Source organism: Mustela erminea, chromosome 16, assembly GCF_009829155.1.
Source record: "Mustela erminea isolate mMusErm1 chromosome 16, mMusErm1.Pri, whole genome shotgun sequence".
Classification (NCBI taxonomy): Eukaryota; Metazoa; Chordata; class Mammalia; order Carnivora; family Mustelidae; genus Mustela; species Mustela erminea.
This window is the reverse complement of record NC_045629.1, coordinates 25,914,884-25,936,957: the sequence shown is the minus strand read 5'-3', so window position 1 is coordinate 25,936,957 and position 22,074 is coordinate 25,914,884. Positions and strand designations below refer to the sequence as shown.

General features: G+C 36.4%; 1 protein-coding gene across 1 annotated transcript in view; it reads left to right on the top strand.

Annotated features, from left to right (window-relative positions):
• UBE2W (ubiquitin conjugating enzyme E2 W) overlaps positions 1–22,074 on the top strand; it is a 78,947-nt gene that overhangs the window by 36,982 nt on the left and 19,891 nt on the right. The window contains exons 2-5 of the mRNA XM_032316909.1: positions 216–307; positions 8,323–8,425; positions 17,452–17,607; positions 21,345–21,420. Coding sequence (XP_032172800.1) covers positions 216–307; positions 8,323–8,425; positions 17,452–17,607; positions 21,345–21,420 — 427 coding nt within the window. The remainder of the gene's footprint in view (positions 1–215; positions 308–8,322; positions 8,426–17,451; positions 17,608–21,344; positions 21,421–22,074) is intronic.

Here is a 22,074-nt window from a genome sequence, read left to right as displayed (position 1 = left end):
TTACAAATCTATTTAGAAATATTTTGATTGTGAATTACAGGGCAAACAAAAATTAAAGAGGTATATAAGATATATACAAGATGAAAAGTTCTTGCAAAAGAAAAGGTGTGAGCATTTGGAAGAAATTTACTCAAGGATTTCAGATGGAAACTAGAAGGATGTTTATATTGTCTTTTTTTTTTTAAGTACAAATTACTGTTGATATTCTTTTCTAGAAACGACTGCAGAAAGAACTGTTGGCTTTGCAAAATGACCCACCTCCCGGAATGACTTTAAATGAAAAGAGTGTTCAGAATTCAATTACACAGTAAGTATTTAATTCTTGAAGTCATTGTTTCTTTTTTTATTATTGTAAAGCATGAATATACACTTATTTTTAAAAATGTAATATTTGGGGGCACCTGTATGGCTCATTTGGTTAAGTGTCCAACTCTTGATTTTGATTAAGGGTCATGAGATCAAGCCCCTCTTTGGGCTCTGCACTCAGTGGGGAGTCTGCTTGAGATTCTCTCTTGCTGTCTCTCACTCTGCCCCTCTCCTTGCTCTCTCTGCCAAATAAATAAATCTTAAAAAATTTTTTAAATGTGGAATTTTCATGTTTCATACCACTTTATTCCATCAAGAGGTAAATAAATAGATCTTATCCTATGCTTTTGTAGTTCCCATTTTGTATTTCCCATAATAGTATCATCATACACATTGCATATGATGTATGATTTGTTAACCTTTTTTTTCCCCAACCATATGTTGGTTAGTAACATTTTAAAATGTTTCCTACTAAAGAGGCAGCATATAAAAACTTTGGCTTGACTTTTGTTTATGAAATGATCTTCATCTAAAATAGAGCAGTTTGGCATGAGGTTGTTTATCAAATTTTTCAAAACCACATGTAGAGGTTTGAAGAGAATAGTAGTCAAGAGGTGTCTCCAATCCCTGAACGCATTAATTGCCCTGTACAGAACGGTAACTAAATGCCAGACTCTTCAGCAGCCTCTTTTAATAGATAAGAAACTTCATGAGGATAGAAAAGTAAACCATAGAAGGAAGACACAGAAATAGTCTAATTCTGCTCCTTCCTTGGGCACAAAGAAGTCTTTTTCAGATATGAAACCAAGAAGAGTGGAGAGAGACATATGTGTCCTCTCATAAAGATGAGCATTTCAATTAGTTTGAAATGTTTTTTTTCTATTCTTTTTTTTTTTTTTTTTAAATTTGCTGAGACAGAGTGAGAAGGAACACAAGCAGGGGGAGTGGGAGAGGGAGAAGCAGGCTTCCCGCCCAATGAGCAGGGAGCCTGATGTGGGTCTCAATCCCAGGAACCTGGGATCGTGACCTGAGCTGAAGGCAAATGCTTAACCGGTGAGCCACCCCGGGCCCCCAAGCGATAGAAGTTTCTTAAGTGAAGACACAGAAAAAGCTCTCAAGTGAGAGGGGTCCCGACAGAGTTGCCCTGAAATGTTTTCTAAAGTATCATCCTAAGATCTTACAACCCAGTACAGTCTATTTTTACCATTCTTTTGACTTTATAGTTGTGTTAGACAAGGCTAAATGTTCTGAAATGGGGCGTGGGGAGAGGGATTTAAAATGATGGAACCTTTCCTTAAAATCTTCAGAAACATGAAAGAGAGAGGAGGCAACAAGATAAAAAAGTATACAGTAAACCAAATTATAGGACAAAAAGAATAATTCAAATAGTGATATATTCTAGGTCCAGAGAGCAAAAGTGACCAGAATTCATGGACATATTTATCCTTTTAGAGAAATAATTTTAGTTAGCTTTGACTTTGAGATTTGAGTCCATACTTATGACAGAATTCAAGCTTTTTAAAAACAGGGATGTGAAGAATGGATCTATTGATGTTTGGATGGATATATTGTTTGAAAATGAGTACGGATATCTAGCTCTATAACAATCTTTTTAAAACATGGCTGGGTTCTCAAGCATTTTTAGGTTCCCTGCAAAATTGAGCAGAAGGTACAGAGATTGCCCACATACCCTCTGCTCTCACACATGCACAACCCTCCCCCATTGTTAACATCCCCCACCAAAGTGGGACATTTGTTATAATTGAGGAGGTGTGATTGACACATCGTAATCCCTCAAAGTCTATAGTTTACATTGTAATTCATTCGTTGTGCTGTATGGTTGGGTGAATGTTCAATGACATGTATCATCATTATGGTATCATGTGGAGTATTTCACTGCCCTGAAGATCGCCTGTGCTCCAGCTACTCATCACCCCTCCCATTGATCTTTTTACTGTTTCTGTAGTTTTCCCTTCCCCAGACCCTCATATAGTTGGAATCCTACAGTATGTAGCCTTTCAGATGGCCTCTATTACTTAGTAATATTCATTTAAGGTTCTTCTGTTTCTTGTTGTGACTCTTGATTGATTTTTAATTTCTATCAAGTGAAATTTGAAAATGGAGAACATATTTAGAGTGTATGACATTTGTTCTATATAATTAAATTAAGATTTTGGGGGGGGTTGTGTATAATGAACAGATTATATTCCATTTTCATCAGTAATAATCAAGTGCTTCCTATTTCAGCCTTTCCCATTTTTAGAATGTAATATAATGATTTATAAATGGTTAAAGGAATGTTTTACATTTGTACAAATGGAAACATTTCTATAGATTGGCAAGCAATTTTACCACAATTTTTTTAACTACCAAAACTGCAGTATCTTTGTTGTAGAATAAACCTGTCGTTTTTAGAAATGTTTGTCAGACAGTTTTTCTTTTAAAATAATTTACTGTAAATGAGTCACAAAAGTTTTTTTATCTTTGACTGTCTTCCAGGATATAAAAGTAGTCTTAAAAAATTAGATCTTAAAAGGTATGTTTAAGTGGAATAAGAATGATGATTTTTTAAAAAAGCACGTTCAGCTTTCTGGAAGACAGTTTTGTAGCATGTATTAAGACCTTTTGAAAAAGCATATCATATCCTTTGAACTAATAAATAAACCCCTATGCTGAACTAAGGAAGGAACAGAGACATAGAAAGATTAACCAGGGGTGCCTGGTTGCCTCATTTAGTAGAATGTGCAATTCTTTTATTTATTTATTTTTTAAAAGATTTTATATATTTATTTGACAGACAGAGATCACAAGTAGACAGAGAGGCAGGCAGAGGGAGAGGGGGAAAGCAGGCTCCCTGCTTGAGCAGAGAGCCTGATACAGGGTTGATCCCAGGACCTTGAGATCATGACCTGAGCCGAAGGCAGAGGCTTTAGCCCACTGAGACACCCAGGTGCCCAGAACATGAAATTCTTGATCTCAGGGTTGTGAGTTTAAGCCCCATGTTGGTGGACATAGAGCTTGCCTCTGCCTTCGGCTCGGGTCGTGATCCCAGGGTCCTGGGATCGAGCCCCGCATTGGGCTCTCTGCTTGGCAGGGAGCCTGCTTCCTCCTCTCTCTCTCTCTCTGCCTGCCTCTCTGTCTACTTGTGATCTCTGGCTGTCAAATAAATAAATAAAATCTTTAAAAAAAAAAAAATGTTCAGGTGCCCAGAACATGAAATTCTTGACCTCAGGGTTGTGAGTTTAAGCCCCATGTTGGTGGACATAAAGCTTGCCTTAAAAAAAAAAAAAAAAAAAAAAAAAGATTAACTTGGAACTGACTATACTCATTTCAACATTACTATTTCTAGAGACAATTTAGAAGCAATTTAAATGTCAGTAAAAGGGAAATGGTTTCTCAAAGTTAGACCATGGAATGGCATCCCTTAAGTTACAGCCTGTAGTCAGCATGAAATGCAGAAAGTTTGTATAAACATAATCCCTTTGAAAATCCCTGAGAGAGACCATATTGGTGTGTATCCTGTCGTAATTTATCCAGCGGAGCTAGTTTTTCCTTTGGAGGGGAATAGTTGGCCATTTCTTTGATTAGGAGCTATGAATGCATGAAAAATAACTGTTTAAACATTAGAACCCTAGAACAATAACTACTCACTGGAAGTTAAGAACTGAGACTTCTCCCATTTTATTCATCCTCAGAGGCATGTGCCCTTAATTGGACTCATACACACTGAGGATTTATTTTTGTTTATTTGTTTTGTTATTTTTTAAAAATTTTTATTTATTATTATTTTTTAGAGAGAGCAAGGGGGAGGTGGGCAGAGGGAGAGAGAATCTTAAGCAGACTCCATCCCCAGCATGGATCCCGACATGGGACCATGACCCTGAGATAGTGACCTGAGCTGAAATCAAGAGTCACACCCTTAACCAACTGATTCAAGTGTACACATAATTTAACATAATTTAACTACGCATAATTTATCAATTCCATTGATAAAGAAACTATAAAATGACTAGAATGAAATGTACTGAAAGTACTTCAACAGTGATTATATTTGGGTGATTTTTGTTTGTTTATACCTTTCTAAATTTTCTATAGTGAACATATATTGCTTTTTCAATTAGCAAAAAGTTATTTAAAATTATCCTGCACAATGTTGAAAATATATGCCACCTTTGACGTGTCTCACCCAGATATTGGAAAGATTACTAAGATATTTGCTTAGCTATTATTTAAAAGCTGTATTTGGATAGATCACAGGTAAATTTATGGTACAGTATGTCCTAAAATTTTTTTTTTTTTTAAGATTTTTATTTATTTGCCAGAGAGAGAGAGAGAGCGAGCAAGTGCAAGTGAGTACACACAAGCAGGCAGAGAGGCAGGCAGAGGCAGCGAGAGAAGCAGGTTTCCTGCCGAGCAAGGAGCCCTATGCGGGACTCGATCCCATGACCCTGGGATCATGACCTGAGCCGAAGGCAGTGGCTTAACCCACTGAGCCACCCAGGCGTCCCTGTCCTAAAATTTTTATTTCAGGATTTTATTTATTGTCAGACAGAGAAACAGCACAGAAGCAAGGGGAAAGGCAGGCAGAGGGAGAAGCAGGCTCCCTGCTGAGCAAGGAGCTTGACTCAGGACTTGATCCCAGGACGTAGGATCATGACCTGAGCCAAAGGCAGACACTTAACAGACTGAGCCACCCAGGTGTCTCTGTCCTAAAATTTGCCTTATAAAGAGAATGAAATGGCACCAGGAGGGGGTGCCCAGGTGGCTCAGTTGGTTAAAAAGCTGGACTCTTGGTTTTGTTTTGTTTTGTTTTTCTTTAAGATTTTATTTATTTATTTGACAGAGAACACAAGTAGGCAGAGAGGCAGGCAGAGAGAGAGAGAGAAGCAGGCTCTGCACTGAGCAGAGAGCCCGATGCGGGGCTCGATCCCAGGGTCCTGGGATCATGACCTGGGCCGAAGGCAGAGGCTTTAACCCGCTGAGCCACCCAGGCGCCCCTGGACTCTTGGTTTTTGACTCAAGTCATCATCTCAAGGTCCTGAGATCTAGCCCTGCGTTGAGGTTGAGCCCAGAGCTGCCTGAGACCCTTCCTTTCCCTTCCCCTCTTTTCTTTCTCCTGCTCTCACTAGCTCATCACTCATTCAATCAAACAAATCAAATCAACTTTTAAAGAAAGAGCACCAGGAAGTCCTCTGGTTTTTCCTTGGAATAGTCATTGTGCATAGTAGATGTCAGGGATGAAAGGGGATCTTGATGGCTAGCAAAGACCCAATTTGTAAGGAGAACACGTTTTCGTTTTTTATTTGTTTTTAATGCAGCTTATGCATTATATTTGATTTACTATGTACTGGTTCTGATGTCAGAACCAGTGTTTGCATACGTGTTTGCATATGTAATGCCGTTTATCTTTGCAACACTTTGAGATGAGTGTCCTTTTGTAATGAACTTTTAACTTTGTTTTAAATGTGTGTTTTAGAATTGAAATAGGTAAAACAGTAGTTTTACTTTTTACAAAAGTAAAACAGCTTACTCATGGCCACCGCGAATGGACAGACCTATGTATTTCACTGTAAACTATTGCTTCTTGGTCATATCTTTTATTCTCATGTGTGGTATTCAGCATACACTTTGAAAATGAATAGCTATCCTTTTAAAGGCATGCATGTGTTAGCTGATTGCTTTCTAAGAACAGGCACATTTATTATACTAATCTATAGTATGTGGGGTGATGACTAGAACCTCAACACTGTATTCTCAATATTACTTCCTTAATACTGTACTTAAAGTAATAAATTTTTATACCTAAAAAGTTTAAGATGAAAGGAATTGGCCAGTGCTTTAATTAGGAGTCTTATGATTAGTCCACTTTTGCTTCAATGTGGCCCCACCATCTTTGCCACCATAATCCTTATTCTACTCCCCTTTTTAAATTTTTATTTATTTAAAAAAAATTTTTTTTTTTTTTTAAGAGAACACATACATGACCAGCAGGGTTGGGGAGGGGGGTGGCAGGGAGGGAGAGAGAGATAATCTTAAACAGGCTTAAGATGCAGGGCTCAATGTCAGAATCCTGAGATCAGACCTGAGCTGAAATAGAGAGTTGGATGCTTAACTGAGCCACCCTGATGTCCCAGTTTTCCCTTTTTAAAATTAATTAATTAATTAATTAATTTTTAAGGTCATTTATTTGAGAGAGCATGAGCAGGGGAGGGGCAGAGTGAGAAATATACCCCCCCCTTTTTTTTTTATAAGAGAAGAGATATGGGTACTTGGCTGGCTCAGTCAGTAGAGCATGTTACTCTCAATCTCAGTATTGTGAGTTCAAGTCCCATGTTGGGCATAGGACTTACTAGTAAGTGAGCAAGGGATTGATTGTAATTATAAACAGATGTATATTCATTATTATTTTATGTGGAAACAAAGTAGGCTTATAAAGAGGCTATAGAAATCACTTCTAAGTGAGATACCTACCACCTCACACCGGTCAGAATGGCTAAAATTAACCAGTCAGGAAATGACAGGTGTTGGCGAGGATGCGGAGAAAGGGGAACCCTCCTACACTGTTGGTGGGAATGCAAGCAGGTGCAAGCAGGTGCAGCCACTCTGGAAAACTTTATGGAGGTTCCTCAAAAGATTGAAAATAGAGAAGCTACCCTATGATTCAGCAATTGCACTACTGGGTATTTACCCTAAAGTTACAAATGTAGGGATCCGAAGGGGCATGTGCTCCTGAATGTTTATAGCAGCAGTGTCCACAGTAGCCAAACTATGGAAAGAGCCTAGATGTCCATCAACAGATGAATGGATAAAGAAGATGTGAGATAGATAGATTTCATGTGGAATATTATGCAGCCATCAAAAACCACAAGGGGTGCCTGGGTGGCTCAGTGCTTTAAGCCTCTGCCTTCCGTTCAGGTCATGATCTCGTTGGATCGAGCCCCACATCGGGCTCTTTGCTTAGCAGGGAGCCTTCTTCCCCCACCTCCTCTGGCTGTCTCTCTGCCTGCTTGTGATCTCTGTCTGTCAAATAAATAAATTTTTTAAAAAAGCCCACAAAATCTTGCCATTTACAGCAACATGGATGGAACTAGAGGGTGTTACGCTAAGCGAATTAAGTCAGTCACAGAAAGGCAAATATCATATGATCTCACTGATAGGAGGAATTTGAGAGACAAGACAGAAGCTCATGGGGAAGGAGGAAAAAGTGGGATAGAACGAGGACAGAGAGGCAGACAAACCATAGGAGACTCTTAATCTCAGGAAACAAACTGAGGGTTGCTGGAGGGGAGGGGCCTGGGTGATGGACCTTGGGGTGGGTATGTACTATGGTGAGTGCTGTGAATTGTGTAAGACTGATGTTTCACAGACCTGTACCCCTGAAACAAACTATACATTATATGTTAATGAAAAATTTTTAAAAAATCTCTTTTGAGTTTTAGGAAACAACTGAAACGTGAGAGACAAAGGAAAGGCGTTATAGAGCCTTGAATAGCCATCAAAGTAAGGGGACTGATGTTAGCTTATCCTTTTTCCTGTTTCGTCTCTAGAATACTGATGAGAAGATAGGTCTAATAGCCATGATTCTCTAGTTGTTGTTGATACCTACTTCGACTGTTGTTTCTAAAATGATATCAGAAAGGCAGTTCATTAGTTTGATGCTACCTATAAAATCTTTCTAATCATTGCAAAAATAGTATTTGGGGAAAAATAAGGTAGTGTAAAGTCATCAAAATTGACTTTGGTGTCAGCACACTTGAGTTGGGTTTTCATTTTGTGTTTTCAGACCTGGATTAAAATTTGGCTCTGTCCTTTGCCAGTTGTCTGACTTTGAGTTGGTTACTTAACCTGTGAGCATCAGAGAAGGGTGTTAAAATTGTTGGGAGGATGAAGTATGCTGTTGCACATGAATGACTCTTATCTCAATGCCTGGTATAAAGCAAGTCTTCAGTGTTCCCTTTCTCAGCCCAGTTCTTACCAGAAGTTTTTAATTTGCTTTTTTTCCCCCCCTTATTCTAGGTGGATTGTAGACATGGAAGGTGCACCAGGTACCTTATATGAAGGGGAAAAATTTCAACTTCTATTTAAGTTTAGTAGTCGATATCCCTTTGACTCTCCTCAGGTAACTGCCTTATTTTTTTTTATTGTATTTTTAGATTATAGCAAAACGCTAAATTAGTGACTTTTGACTAAATACAAACTTATAAAGAAATCCATTGTAATTATGTGAATAGATTTGTTCCTTTATGTTATCTGTAATATAATCAAGACTTTATGAACATTTTACTTTATTGAGATTAGAGCTTTGCTGCTTTTATACTCTGAGAACTTAACATTGTTTTTTATGAATATTAGCAGAAAAGGGGTTGGAAATCTAACCCAGGCCCATGGGGTATGGGAGAACTTAGCATTTGGAATAACTGGAGGCACTTATTCCTAGATAAGATGATTGAATGATATTGTGAGGGGGGCAAGTGATTTGTTGAAAAGAATACTTCTTTGATTTTGCATTGACATGTTGTCCTTGCAGTCTCTTAGTACCATAAAGATAGAATATATTACAAGATGTTAAGTATCTAAACATAAGCCCTAAGTCTGATCATTATAATTTGAGGCACAGTTAGTTTACATAATGGGTTAATACTCAGGCAAGGGATAATGGTGATAGAAGAACTTTTCTGAGAGCTGTTTAACTGTGGTGAATGATTAATCTTTGGGAGTTAGAGAAAAGGAGATTCTAGGATGACTTCCAGACTTCTGACTTGGTGAGATGGGTAAATAAGTTACTAGTGGCAAAATGATAAGACTTAATGCCACCTCAGTGTAGTACTCCTAGATAATGAGGTTCTGAATAGTGAAACTTCTCAAATACCTAAAACTTGTGAAGTGCTAAAATCATTATTTTGGAGGAAATTCCTATTTCATTGCCACTTTAAATAGAATATATACCAAGGAGTGTAGGAGTAGAGATGGAGGTCAGTTATTGTAATATGCTATAAATACAAGAAATTGCTTTAATAGAGGCACAGAATTAAATGGAAATGGATTCCTTGAGTTCTGCAATTTTTGTGCGAGCAGAAAATAAGATTAGGAAACCCATTTTTATCATTTTCATAAAATAAAGCTAAGGATTATGTATTGTCATGACCTCTAGGCCTCTCTATTAAGCATGTGTAGACTATGATAAGAAACCAAAGCAAACATCTTCCTTTTCTCTAAGAAATGATCTTCACATTTTGTAGCCTTTTGACTTACCAACATCATTTAAGATAGTTAATCCTTGAAGGCAGTGGTATCTCCTTGTCACCTTCAACCAGTTCTTCTATACTTCAGCTAAGTTTTTTGAAGGGTTATGAAGGAAGAATGTGACTCACCAACTTCAAACTGTTGACTGGGGGGATATTGGAGAAGGCTTACTCTGGGAGCCCACAGATTTTTCATCAGAGGAAAATAGTATTTTAATAAACATGAACCAAATCAAGTGTCCTCTAAATTCTTTCCTTAGTATTTAAATCTAAAAAATACCAAACTATGGAGATCATTTGAATTTCATCTTGAATATTTCTGTAAGAGCGTTTGTAATGGATTCTATCATTTTATCTCAAATTATTTTTTTCTCCTTCCCTATTTTGACTTCTGGCCTCTCTTCTGAATCTTTGATTTTGGTGTTTTCTGTGTTCTTTATTCAGCATCCCCTTGTTCTTCTTTCTCTCTTTTTTTAACGTCTTTAGCCATCTTAAGCAGCTAACTCCCAGATCTACAGTTCTGTGTAGATCTTTTCTTTCTGAGGTTTAATTTCACACCACTGTTGGATATCACTACTTGAATACCTCCAGATGTCTCAAATTTAACACATCTAAATTCAATCTTTTCCAGTAACAAAATAAGGAGAAAAATTTTTTTCCTTGAGTTATTGTCCACCTGTCTGCTTGCATTGAAATTCTTTCCTTCCCCTCACTGTCAAATGCAGCTGTGCACATCCTTTTGCAGTGCTTAACTCAGTTCACTCTTATCCTACTGTCAGTGCTGTAGTCCAAGTTTCTATCTTTCATGTGGACTAATACATAATAGCCTTTAGTTCTTTCCACGCCTAGCCATCTGTTCACAGTGCTGTTAGATTTCCTTGAAGGTGCAGTTACCTCATTGATTTGCACAGACACACAATGCCACCATCACCACCACAACTATCCCTGTCTCCTCCTTAAAACCTCTAATGCTTCCTTATTTTCTGCGGTGTCAAGTGTGCTTTAGCTTTTCATGTAAGTTCAAACTTAACCATTTCATCCACACATTACTTAAGTGCCTTCTACTATGTAGTAGTATTTGTATTATACTTTCTAATGTAACGTCCATTTTTATTTTATCTTGTAACGGCTCTAAAGAAGTGGTTAGGGATTCATCCTTGTAAGTGAAGAAATTAAAGGCTTAGAAGTAAAGTGTCTTGTTCATGGTTTAAAAGCTAGCTAATAGGATAGTCAAGACTCAAACCCAAGTTACTCCTTTCCATACTGTCCAGTTAGGGGTGAGTACCAGAATGGGGAAAATGCTTATTTATCCAGACAGTATTGTTATCTCTAAAAGTGAAAGATAATATGTAGTATGATAACTTTGAAAGCTCTGGGGCAGTTGTTGCCATTTAGAATAGATTTTATATCACTTTTTAACATCACTCTCATGTCACAGAAGTTGTATATTCTAGTATCCATGATTGAGAAAATAACAGAGCTGCTCTAAGTCTACTAATACTTGATAACTATTTTTTAATTTTTATTAATCAAGAATCTCTATGATTATAAAATAATGGTAATGATCTAGCAAAGCCTGTGAACCTGGAGCACATGTGGCAGGTCCCTGGAGTGTATGCAAACGAGGGGGAATCGAGGGCATAGGTCTGAGTGATAATTTGGGCTGGAGGATCCATCATGGATTGTATAGCCCAGTATAAGAGTTTTGGTTTTCACTCAGAATGGGATGAAAAACCTTTGAATATTTTGAGCAGAGGAATGACACGATCCTACCTAAAATTAAAAGGAAGAATTTGACTGCTGTGTGGCACATTGACTGTTGTGGGTGTATAAGGGTACAGGGAGACGAGACAACTTGCAGTAATCCAGGTGAGGGGTTGGTGGTGACTTGTACCAGAAAGTAGTAGTGGAGGTTGTGGAAGATGGCCATATTTTGGACTTACTTTATTTTACGTTATTATTATTTTTTTAAGATTTACTCATTTGAGGAAGAGGGCTCAAGCGGGTGTAAGAGGCAGAGAGAGAGTCCTCAAGCAGACTCCCCACTGAGCAGGGATTCCAGGACCCTGAGATCATGACTTGAGCAAAAATCAAGAGCTGGTCTTTAGGCAACTGAGCCATCCAGGGGCCCTGGACCTGTTTTAAAGGTTGAGCCAGCAGGATTTACTAATGAATTGATAAGAAATATGAGCGAGAAAAAGGAGTCAGGGAAGACTCCATAACTTCTGGCCTGTGAAACTGGATGCATAAGTTGAAGTATAAATTATATGCTTTGGGAGCAAAAGAGAAAGCAATGATTGGTTTAGAATAGAATGAGGGGGCAAAGAGAAACCTGTTTGTTCTGGGACTTAAAGCAGAAGAAGAAAAGTTTATGTCAGAAGTGGAACAAAACATGAAAAGACATGGCTTCTCCTGAGATTTATGAGCAAATGTAGTTTTATGTATAAATAAATGGAGGGCTGCAGCAGGAAATGAAAAAGAAAGGATGTTTTGGGGCTTATCCAAGAGTGTAAAGGATTTGAAGATTTATCTCAAAGGAATTGGGAGGTATAGTCACCTCTCCTTCGAAACTGAAGTCTTCAAGTTTAGTGTCTTTACTGTTTTGCTTCTTTTCCTTTCTACTTCCTCCCTCACATTAGCAGCTCTTCCCTTCCAGATATCTTTGGCCTTTAAACTCTCTTCCTGTCAGAACATCCCATTTGAATGCAATAAAATTGAAACACATTATCTTGTAAATGTCCTTGTTATACTTTGTTTTTAAGCTTTTCAACTCTAATTTTTGTTGAAGGTATTTTAGGCATTTTAGAAATAGGTGACGAAGTTTTATGTTTTTTTAGGGGAAAGAGGATACTGTACTTCGTCCTGAAGCCATATCAGTGCTAAAAGTGGTGCTGAAAATATACTTACCTTGATTACAAAGCTTTAGAAACACTGGTGCAAATGAGTAGCTGCTTTCTCCTCACCCTTATTCCCCTTCCTGTTCATGCCAGAACCTTTGGTTCTGTTGCTCAGTACTCCTTCATTGCAGAGATCCAGAACCTATTTTCATAGTGTTCTCATCCTTTTATTTGTGGGGTCATTTTCCTTGCTCTTTCATGTGATGGTGGTTAAGCTTTCCAAAGTCTTAAGTAACCATTTTTATTGCCTTAAAATTGTCTAGCATCTAGGACACCTGACGAGGAGAAAGGGAACAGTGAACTCTGTTCGTTGAAGCCTTGGGGGTAAAACAATGGGAAGATAAAGGAGAAGACTGGTAGGCTAGAAGAACACAGCTTACAAAGGAGAGAGAATGGTTACCATCCAGGGCACCCAAATTTAGTTTCATTGTATCCAGGAATTTTGACTTTGTAATACTTGAACAATTGCATAAGGGTAATAAGGGTAATTATGGAAGACAAAAAAAAACTATTAATATTGATGCTACTAATACATGTTAAGTGACTAAAAGGGGAAAATTGGATTAAAAACTATGCTAAAACTCCAGTCCGTAATTACTTTTGTCAAATATTTACCATTTATGCTAGATTGCCTATATCATATATTATTAATTAAATATCTGATCATAATAAATTCTGCTTACATGTTCAGTTTTTGTAGTTTGCCCATTAAGTATTGCCATCTACTTACAAATTTTCTTTTTTAAGATTTTATTTATTTATTTGAGAGAGAGAGAGTATAAGAAGGGGGAGGGTCAGAGGGAGAAGCAGGCTCCCTGCCAAGCAGGGAGCCCGATGCGGGACTTGATCCCGGGACTCCAGGATCATGACCTGAGCCGAAGGCAGTCGCGTTAATCAACTGAGCCACCCAGGTGCCCTCTAACTTAGAATTTTAATAAGAGAAAACATTCCCTTATATTGTCTCTGGTATCCATTTTGTATATTGGCTTTTATATTTTATAACTTATTCATACTGCTTATTCTTATTATGTGTTTCGACCTAGTTTGATGCAACATTAGGTGTCTCGCTTTCTAATTAGTTGCAGAACACTAGCCTGAACATAGTAGTATGCCTTCCTTGTGGTCAGATCTCAGTATTGGGTCATTCAGTATTGGGTCATTCATACTCATAAATATGAATTTCATATTAGAAACAGTTACCTAAGCTCCATCCTCTGTTTTGTGTCATCATTGGTGGCTTTCATTCTCAAATTGGTAATTTTGTGAGACACACTGTATTGGTACCAAAAGTTACCAAGAGGTTGGCTTGCTTAAAACTTAATGTTGGATGTGGGATATGCTTACTTAACTCCAAAATTATGATACAGGGCATAGTTTTTCTTAGGTCTCACTTGCTTTTGAAAATATGCCATACTAATAGATGTTTGGAAATTTAGATTCGTCTGAATACTCTTTCTAATGCAGACTCTGAACTTCAGGTGTGATTCACATGCATTAGCTTGGAAATACACTGTACTGATAAGGAGATGTTCGGGAATTTAGATTCATGCAGACTCTGAACTGCAGGTGTGATACACATGCCTTAGATCTAAGATCCTTTTCTAAAATTGTGGCTTTTTTTTTTTTTTTTCCGTAAAACAGCTTATTCTTTAAAATCTGTAGTTCCATTTTATTGTTTGGTTTATGAATATGTACAGTTCTCTGGTTGTTAACTGTTGATATGACTAAGTTTGAATTTGAATAAATTATTTTAAAAATAAATAATTCTAAAAATAAATTAGCAAAGTTCTTATTTATTCCCTCGGTTTCAAATTCATGGTATTCAGATGTCTTGTTAAATGTGAGTTTTATTGGCTACTTGGGACTCCGCCCAAAAAGTTTTTAAATTTTGAAAACCTGCTTAGGCTTTCAGAACCTGCTTGGCTGTATTAAAGTAATGGAATCATCTCTTAGGCTTTCTTAAAGTAACGGAAATGTCCCATTTCCTCCTTTGGATTGTACCATGTGTTAAATAAATGAGGACGGTTAAGAGCACGATCTTGAAGAAGTTCAGCCTTGGTTACTTTTCACATCACATGCAAAGAACCAGAATCGCAGAGTTTACATCAAAAGTGTCTGTGGAAACTGCTTAACAGCGTTTTTACATGAATAAACTTTGAAAAAAGTTTTTTCTTTTATTTCAGGAATTCATCTCTGACATGTAAACTCAGCCTTTCCATGTTTAGACAAACTTCTAAAATTCTGTATCTGGCAGGTTAGGCCCTAGGAGTTACCTATATTATGTGCAGCTAATTGATCCCCCTATTTGGTTGCTGGAAGTTTCAGGCTGGCTGTATTTACCCTGCATGCAGCATGTTAAAAAGCCCCAGCTTCCCCCTCCCCCTTTCCTTTGCTTTTCTTTTTTTAAGGTTTACTGAGATCTGATTTCTTTTTATTTCAGTCCCTTCAACCTTTAAAGCTGTTTCTGTCTTGATTTCTGGCTCTCTTCGGTGCTTATCAGTGTCTGCTGCTCCTGCTGTAGGTGTCTACTACTGCTTTCCATCCCCTTTCCTCGCTTCTGATTTCCTTTTGATTCATGGGTACTCCTTGGTTCTCAGGTCAGGTGATTTAGTTTATAATCTGTTCTCTCCAAGAGCACTCATTGCTTTCCTTCTGCTTTGTGGATTGGCTAGTCAGAGCATGTTGTGATAACCTTTGTATTTTGCTGTCTGTGTATTTTCCTTGGTGGTTGCTGATGCACTGATTAGTTTTTGCCAAAGAAGGTAACTTGGCAATTCTTCATTTTTTGGCACTTTCAGAGCACTATTCTATGTGACTTTTTAAAAAGGAAATCTGACTGGAAAAGAAATACCCTTTAAAAAATACTTGTGACCAGGGGATAAGGTCTTGGGCATTGTTTGTATTCTTAATGAAAATATCCTGTTGGTCAAATGGAATTTTGTGGCTGAATGAATACCCCAAAGCAGATGCATGTTCTGTGAGATTTGTAAACTCCCGCTCTAGACATCTATAACACATTGTGGGAATAGCAAATATATATAGTAAACTACATGTTTATAAAAATAAAATTTAGAATAATTGTGGGTAGACTCAAAGTACGGAGCTGCAAGACCATTTAAGCAGTCATTTCCTTTTACAGAGAGCCCCCCCCCGCTTTTTTTTTTTTTTTTTTTTTTTTAGCAAAAAATGATGAAAAGGAGACTAGCACTGACAGATAAAATTGAGATAAATGGTAGGCTTCAAACACAGCTGTGCTAAAGTTGGGGATTGGGTGGTCTTCTGCAATCAGGCAGGGCAAGTAACTTGGTATCTCTTACTTTGAGACTTATTTTTAGTTTTCAGCTTTATTTTAGCTCTTTTTAGTGGGAATGGAGGGTGCATGACCAAATGTAAAGAAACAAAATATGCAAGTGTGTAAAGTCATTCCTTTGAGAAAAAAATTCCTTTTGTTTTCTTATATTGGCTTCAGCCAAGGAAACAAGTTCCATATGTTAGTAGTATGTTTGAAATATTAGGGGACTCCTACATATATGAAAGAGTGCTTTGTTAAAATGTAAGTATTTGCGAAATTGAAATGAAGACAATTTTGTAGCTAGATACTTGAAAATAAAAGCAAAAAACCCAGTTTATGGTACTTCTCCGTAACATGTCCCATATTAAATGCTGACATACCTTACTCTAGCCACACTTATTTCACTGGCTGTCTTTTTTGTTCTTATATAAAGGGGGAAATAGGTTATGCCTAGAGCAATAAATACTTCATCAATTTCTGATATAACTGATATAATTTCTTCTTAGTAAGATTTTGTTGTGTATTCAAGTGTGAGGGAGTTTTAGGGCTGAGAGAGATAACATGTAAGTCTCATTTGGGAACTACTGGTAATATTTGACGAGCTTTATAAAAATCCCACCGTACCTACTGAATCAGTATCTGTGAAAGTGGCGATCTTGCATTTATATTTTTACCCAGATCTTCAGGTGATTTTTTTTTCTTAAGGTCGGGAGTTAGTAATTACTATTAACAACAGAGTAAAAATGTTAGATCTTACCACAGAACAAAATACACATAAAGATTGGTGGATTAATTTTTATATCAAAATAAGTAATTTTTATGAGGTAAAATATAAACAGCCTGAAATATTAGACTTCAGTGTCTTTGTCCTAGTTTGGGCTGTGCTTACAGGTTCTTTGGGATGTATGAATTCAGTCTTCTCCCTGTTCAGATGCTTAGGGTAGATATGTTTAAGAAACACTGCTATGGGATACTTAATGAGTTATTAGGGCAAAGGAAGGAATAATAGATTTATTATCTTACAGTTAGTATGGTGACAAGGTGGAGAATACCTTACAGTTAGTATGGTGACAAGGTGGAGAAAGGAAAAACTGTTAGAAGAATTGAGTAGAAAAAAAGGCAGAGAAAAACTTGACCCATTCAAACTTTTTTGTGTGTGTAGGCACAGTTATTTGAGGATCACCAAGTAGTAATGTGTATGTATCATAATGGATGAGCAAGTTTAGAGGAGATGGTATATATAAATTATTTCCTTTTGCACATAGCACCTTAGGTGGTAGCATTGTTACGGGTGAAAGGGGTGTTCTTGTCACATGTAATTCATATTGTCTCAAAATAGAATACTTTTGTATTTCTGTATGCAGAGAGCAATGAGTAGAATGTGAAAAGACATTCTTATAATTGTCTTTATTGGGCTAAAAATGCATGGTAATTTATAAATTTTTAAAGGGATTTGTGAAAAATAGCTGAAATAAAAAAAGAGATGACCTGGATTTTTTCTCTGTATGTTCCATTCCCTACATCCTCATTCACACAGTGAAACCAGTACTTTGTGGATTGATGAGAATAAACAACAAGCAGTTGTTTATCTTGTTTCTGGCACTTACTTTATTTGTTTTTAATTGGTTTTTAAAATAGTAAGTTCTATGGAGAATATTTTATTTCTTGGTAATAGAGAATATTTGAGTGTTAATGGAATTTTATTCTTTCTTAGGTCATGTTTACTGGTGAAAATATTCCCGTTCATCCTCATGTTTATAGCAATGGTCATATCTGTTTATCCATTCTAACAGAAGACTGGTCCCCAGCGCTCTCAGTCCAATCAGTTTGTCTTAGCATTATTAGTATGCTTTCCAGCTGCAAAGAAAAGGTAGGACTTCTCAGAATTATTCCAGGTAATATCTCTTTTTTTAGTTTAGGTAGAGAAATTATTTTAATACATAATTTATGTGAAGGAAGACTTAATGCCTTTTATTAAGAAGTTACGGGTAATATGCTTAGTAACGGATTAGAAAATTACTTCGATAATCTTTCATTCCATGTAGAAGTCAGACATTGTTTTATATTTCTTAAACAGAAAATTTCTGCAGATGTTCTCAAATAATTTGAATTTTATTTCTGTAAGCATGCACAAGGTAGAAGTATACAAGAAATTCTCATTTCTAGATTTCACAGTGGAAAGTCCCAAGAGCATGTTTCCCTTCTCCCCTCTGCTGGCTCCCACCCTATCAGCCTCTTTAGGGAATTTCCCAGGAACCAGAGCTTTCCTATCATGCTTGATCATCATGATTAGGTTGAAAGAGAAAGGTTAAAGACCAGCAGAATTTTCAGGACTTTTCTTCTCATTCCCTTTTTTTTAACCACAGATTCTGTCTGATGGAAAGGTAAAAACACCAGAAAGAAAAATCACATGAGTTAAATTTAGGATACCCTTGTAAAGTATCTAAATCCTGTGTGCATTTCTGGCCCTCTTGTGGTTTCTGCCTGAGAGTGAGTGTGTAGCCCAGTGTTCATGTATTTCTCTATTTTAAAACCTCTTTTCTTCATGAGGTTTTCCTTTTGTATCGGGTCTAAAGGAGAACAGCTTTACTTTACAGATTAGGGGTCTGTGTAATAACAGCGGTTTTTCCCCCCTGTTTTCTTGAAATTGAACTCTCATTTTTACTAAATTAGCATTTAGAGAACTTTAAATTAGTTTTTAGAGAACTTTAAGTAGTTTATTTTTAAATGATAGGTTATCTAGGCTGAAACACTCTAAGCCATTGTTTATTTACAAACTGAATTTCTTGAAATGTTAGTTTTATAAGAGGTTTCTTGGTGTTAGGTTTAAAAAAACAGATTCTTTTTGTTCAAAGAAGCATGGGGAAATAATGGTTTAAATTGAATTTTTTAATTACAGCATTAATAGCATTAATATGCAATCTATATACCATATAAGAATGTAAGAAACTTCTGTCAGTTAAACTGTGACAGTTAATACATGTTAAAAGGTATGTATCCCCATTCAGGAATATTAAAATATGCAGAAAAACATACATCTTTGAATAGTTGCAATAGGGTACACATTACCTTACTGTAGTGTTTTTTAACTAACTTTGCCTATGGGCTTTCCTAGGTTGCATTTTAAGGCTGCACTTGAGCTTTTGTTAACCTTGAGGGCTTTGAAAACAAGTCTTATTTATTGCTTCCATGTTTTCTCTGCTTCTACCCTCTTCTCTCCTCTACACTTCTACCCTCTACACACACGTAACTTTTAAATTTTAGGTATAGAGTAGAGCAGTTTGCAGTTAGAAGGACTTCTATGTCCTCATTAATGTTTAATGTCTTTAGAAAGGTGAAGCAGTAAGTATAGGATTTTAATAAGAAAAGTTGAGGTGAACACCAGTGACGTGTGCACATAACTCTTACAGGTGGCTTGTAATGATTAGTGCTTTGTTTACATTTAATGTAATGATTTACAATAAATAAATAAATAAATAAATAAATGTAATGACTTACTATTAAAAACTAGAAAATGACTCTATTCTCCATCTCCTTTATCCTTTTCTAGTCTTCTCTCATCCCCCTCACATTTCAGTTGTCTACTACTAGTTTTTCCTGCATAGTTAGTATAAGCCTTATTACTCCATTTAAATTATTGGTAAGCTATATTATATAATACGAACTAAATTATATTTAACCAAGATAGTAATTTGGAAGCAATTCTGGCAGCATTAGTTCTGTGAAATGCAGTAAAATTCTGTATATGTTTATTAGGAACCTAGTAAGTACTGTTTCTACTGTGCTAATAAGTACTAGGTTATAAAGATGAAGAGGAAACTTGTTTTGGAACTGAGGGGATCTAGCTCCAAATAAGCTTTTAAAAGTCTTCTAACCACCCACCAAAAACTTTTTTCTTTTCTTTTCTTTTTTTTTTTTTTGATCCTAACATTTATATTCAAAAACTTATTTAAAACAGGCAAATTTTATTCTGTGGTCAGTGTGGTTCTATGAGTTTCACTTAAATATTTCAGTAGATTAAAAGTAATTTCTGATATTGAGAAGTCTTTCAGTAATATGCCATTTATTCTTTGTGCCCTTATAATACAGATAGTCCAAACTTTCTAGCTTGTATTCCATTCCTAAAACAATTTTGGTAATCCATCATTTTATATAGAACCAAATCTATATAAGAACCAAATGTCTGTGATCTCTTACCAGTTTGGTTATATTCTTAAGCACATAGAATGAGTGTTTTTTTCTTCCTTAATTTTTTTTTTTTTTTTTTTTAAGATTGGTTGTTGGTTTTGTTTTCTTTGTTTTTGAAGATTGGGTTCTAACCAGTATACAGGGAAAATGAATTTATGAAGTTATTTGTTACAGTGGTAGCAATTTATTCCACATTAACACAGATTATGGCTTGCAGGACAAACAGCAGTTGTCCTGCAAATTGCAATAGGGTAGCAAGTTGCTAGCAACAGATGATCTATTCTTTAAAGTAGTCAGGCATCTAATTTCATGATACTTTTTCAGATATTTTCTCAAACTTTATCAGCAGGGTAATCTTTGGGTAGTTTAACATAAACTCTACTCTTCCCTTTTCTTAAGTTACTATTAATATTAACTTGTAAGGGCATTATTAGGCTCAATTAAGATCAGAGTTCTGTACGTGAGTTGTAGAAGTGCCAGGTAGACTGCCTGTTTCCCTACCTGCTGTCTAGGCAGTCCTACTCACTATTGGTTTTTGGTTGGACTTATCTACTAACCTGTGCTCAGTAGCTTTAATACAAATTTGACATGTTTCCATATTTTTGTAGAGACTCACAGTATTTCTTTCTTTTTTTTTTTTATTATTACTTATTTGATAGAGATCACAAGTAGTCAGAGAGGCAGGCAGGGAGAGAGAGGAAGAAGCAGGCTCCCTGCTGAGCAGAGAGCCCCATGTGGGGCTTGTTCCCAGGACCCTGGGATCATGACCTGAGCTGAAGGCAGAGGCTTTAACGTACCAAGCCACTCAGGCTCCCTGACTCACAGTATTTCTCATGTCTGGTCAGTCCAACAGTTTTCAGGAAATTCCCGTCCAAAATTTGTCTTCATTGTTGTTGGCATCACTATTTCTGCTGTAGCTCCCTTGCAGAACTGCCATATGTATGTATTATTGTGCTAGTTGGGCATATATATGGCAGAAATGCCAAGATAGCTTTTTCCCCTTTTTCCTCATATATTGTTTGCAAACTGAATCCTTTGGTCTGTCCTTGGTGATGTTTACCTTACTGGAGGTTTATAAGTTGCTATTAATTTCTCAGACAAACTGAGTTTAGGTAGACTTTTCTGGTTTTTAATTAGATAAAATAAATGGAACCAAAATTCCTTAAAACCTAATGCTGCCACTTTGGGTTAATAGTCATTCTGTAGTAATCCCACTGGAACCTAATCCAAACCACACATACATGCCCCTGTTTTTATTTATTTTTTAAGTTTCAGTGTCAAGGGTCTACTTTTCCTGGAATATATAATTTCAGTTGCGCCACATCAGCATTTATATTGTTTTTAGACAATGTAATAATTCTGCTAAAGTTTTTTCTTCCATTTTACAACTTCTCTTATTTAAACTCCTTTTGGTTTCAGAGACGACCACCAGATAATTCTTTTTATGTTCGAACATGTAACAAGAATCCAAAGAAAACAAAATGGTGGTATCATGGTAAGCACAGTTTTATTTTAGAATAATAACTTCATAGCATTTTGGTTTGAAGGATTATATATCTGTTTGCTTGCAGTAAAGAAAGGAATATATAACTAATGTAGTTTTGTAATATGGAGAAGAGTCTTTAATGTGAAGCCATTTAAAGGATATGTTGGACTGGATTTTTAATGGAGCACATAAAATCATGGCTACCATACAAGTAAAATCTAAAATTGCTTTAACATTCTGAAATGCTACCATTTTATTACTTTAAAAAGGGTCCTTAATAATCTCCAGATGGAATTAGTTATTGGGAAACCTATTACTTGAAATAGAAGTTTTGATGTCTTTCGAAATTAGTCTGGTACTGTACTTAGTGGCAGGAGGGGGATCACATTGTGAGAGATGGCCCATTTAATTAAAGAAAGCTCTTCCTGTTCTAATAGTCCTCAAAAATTTGTGTTTTCTTATGACTGTAGCTATATGAGTACAGTATTCTCACTAATGTTATTTTATTGTTTTTGTTGGGAGAGTGCTAATAGCTTTATAATTGAAAACTGCAAGCATCTTTTCTAAACTGACCTCACTGCCTCCCTAAAGAGGTGTATTTGAAATTCAAAACAAAATTTTATATTCCTCAATGTTCTTTTTGAAGTGCGTGAACAGAAACTA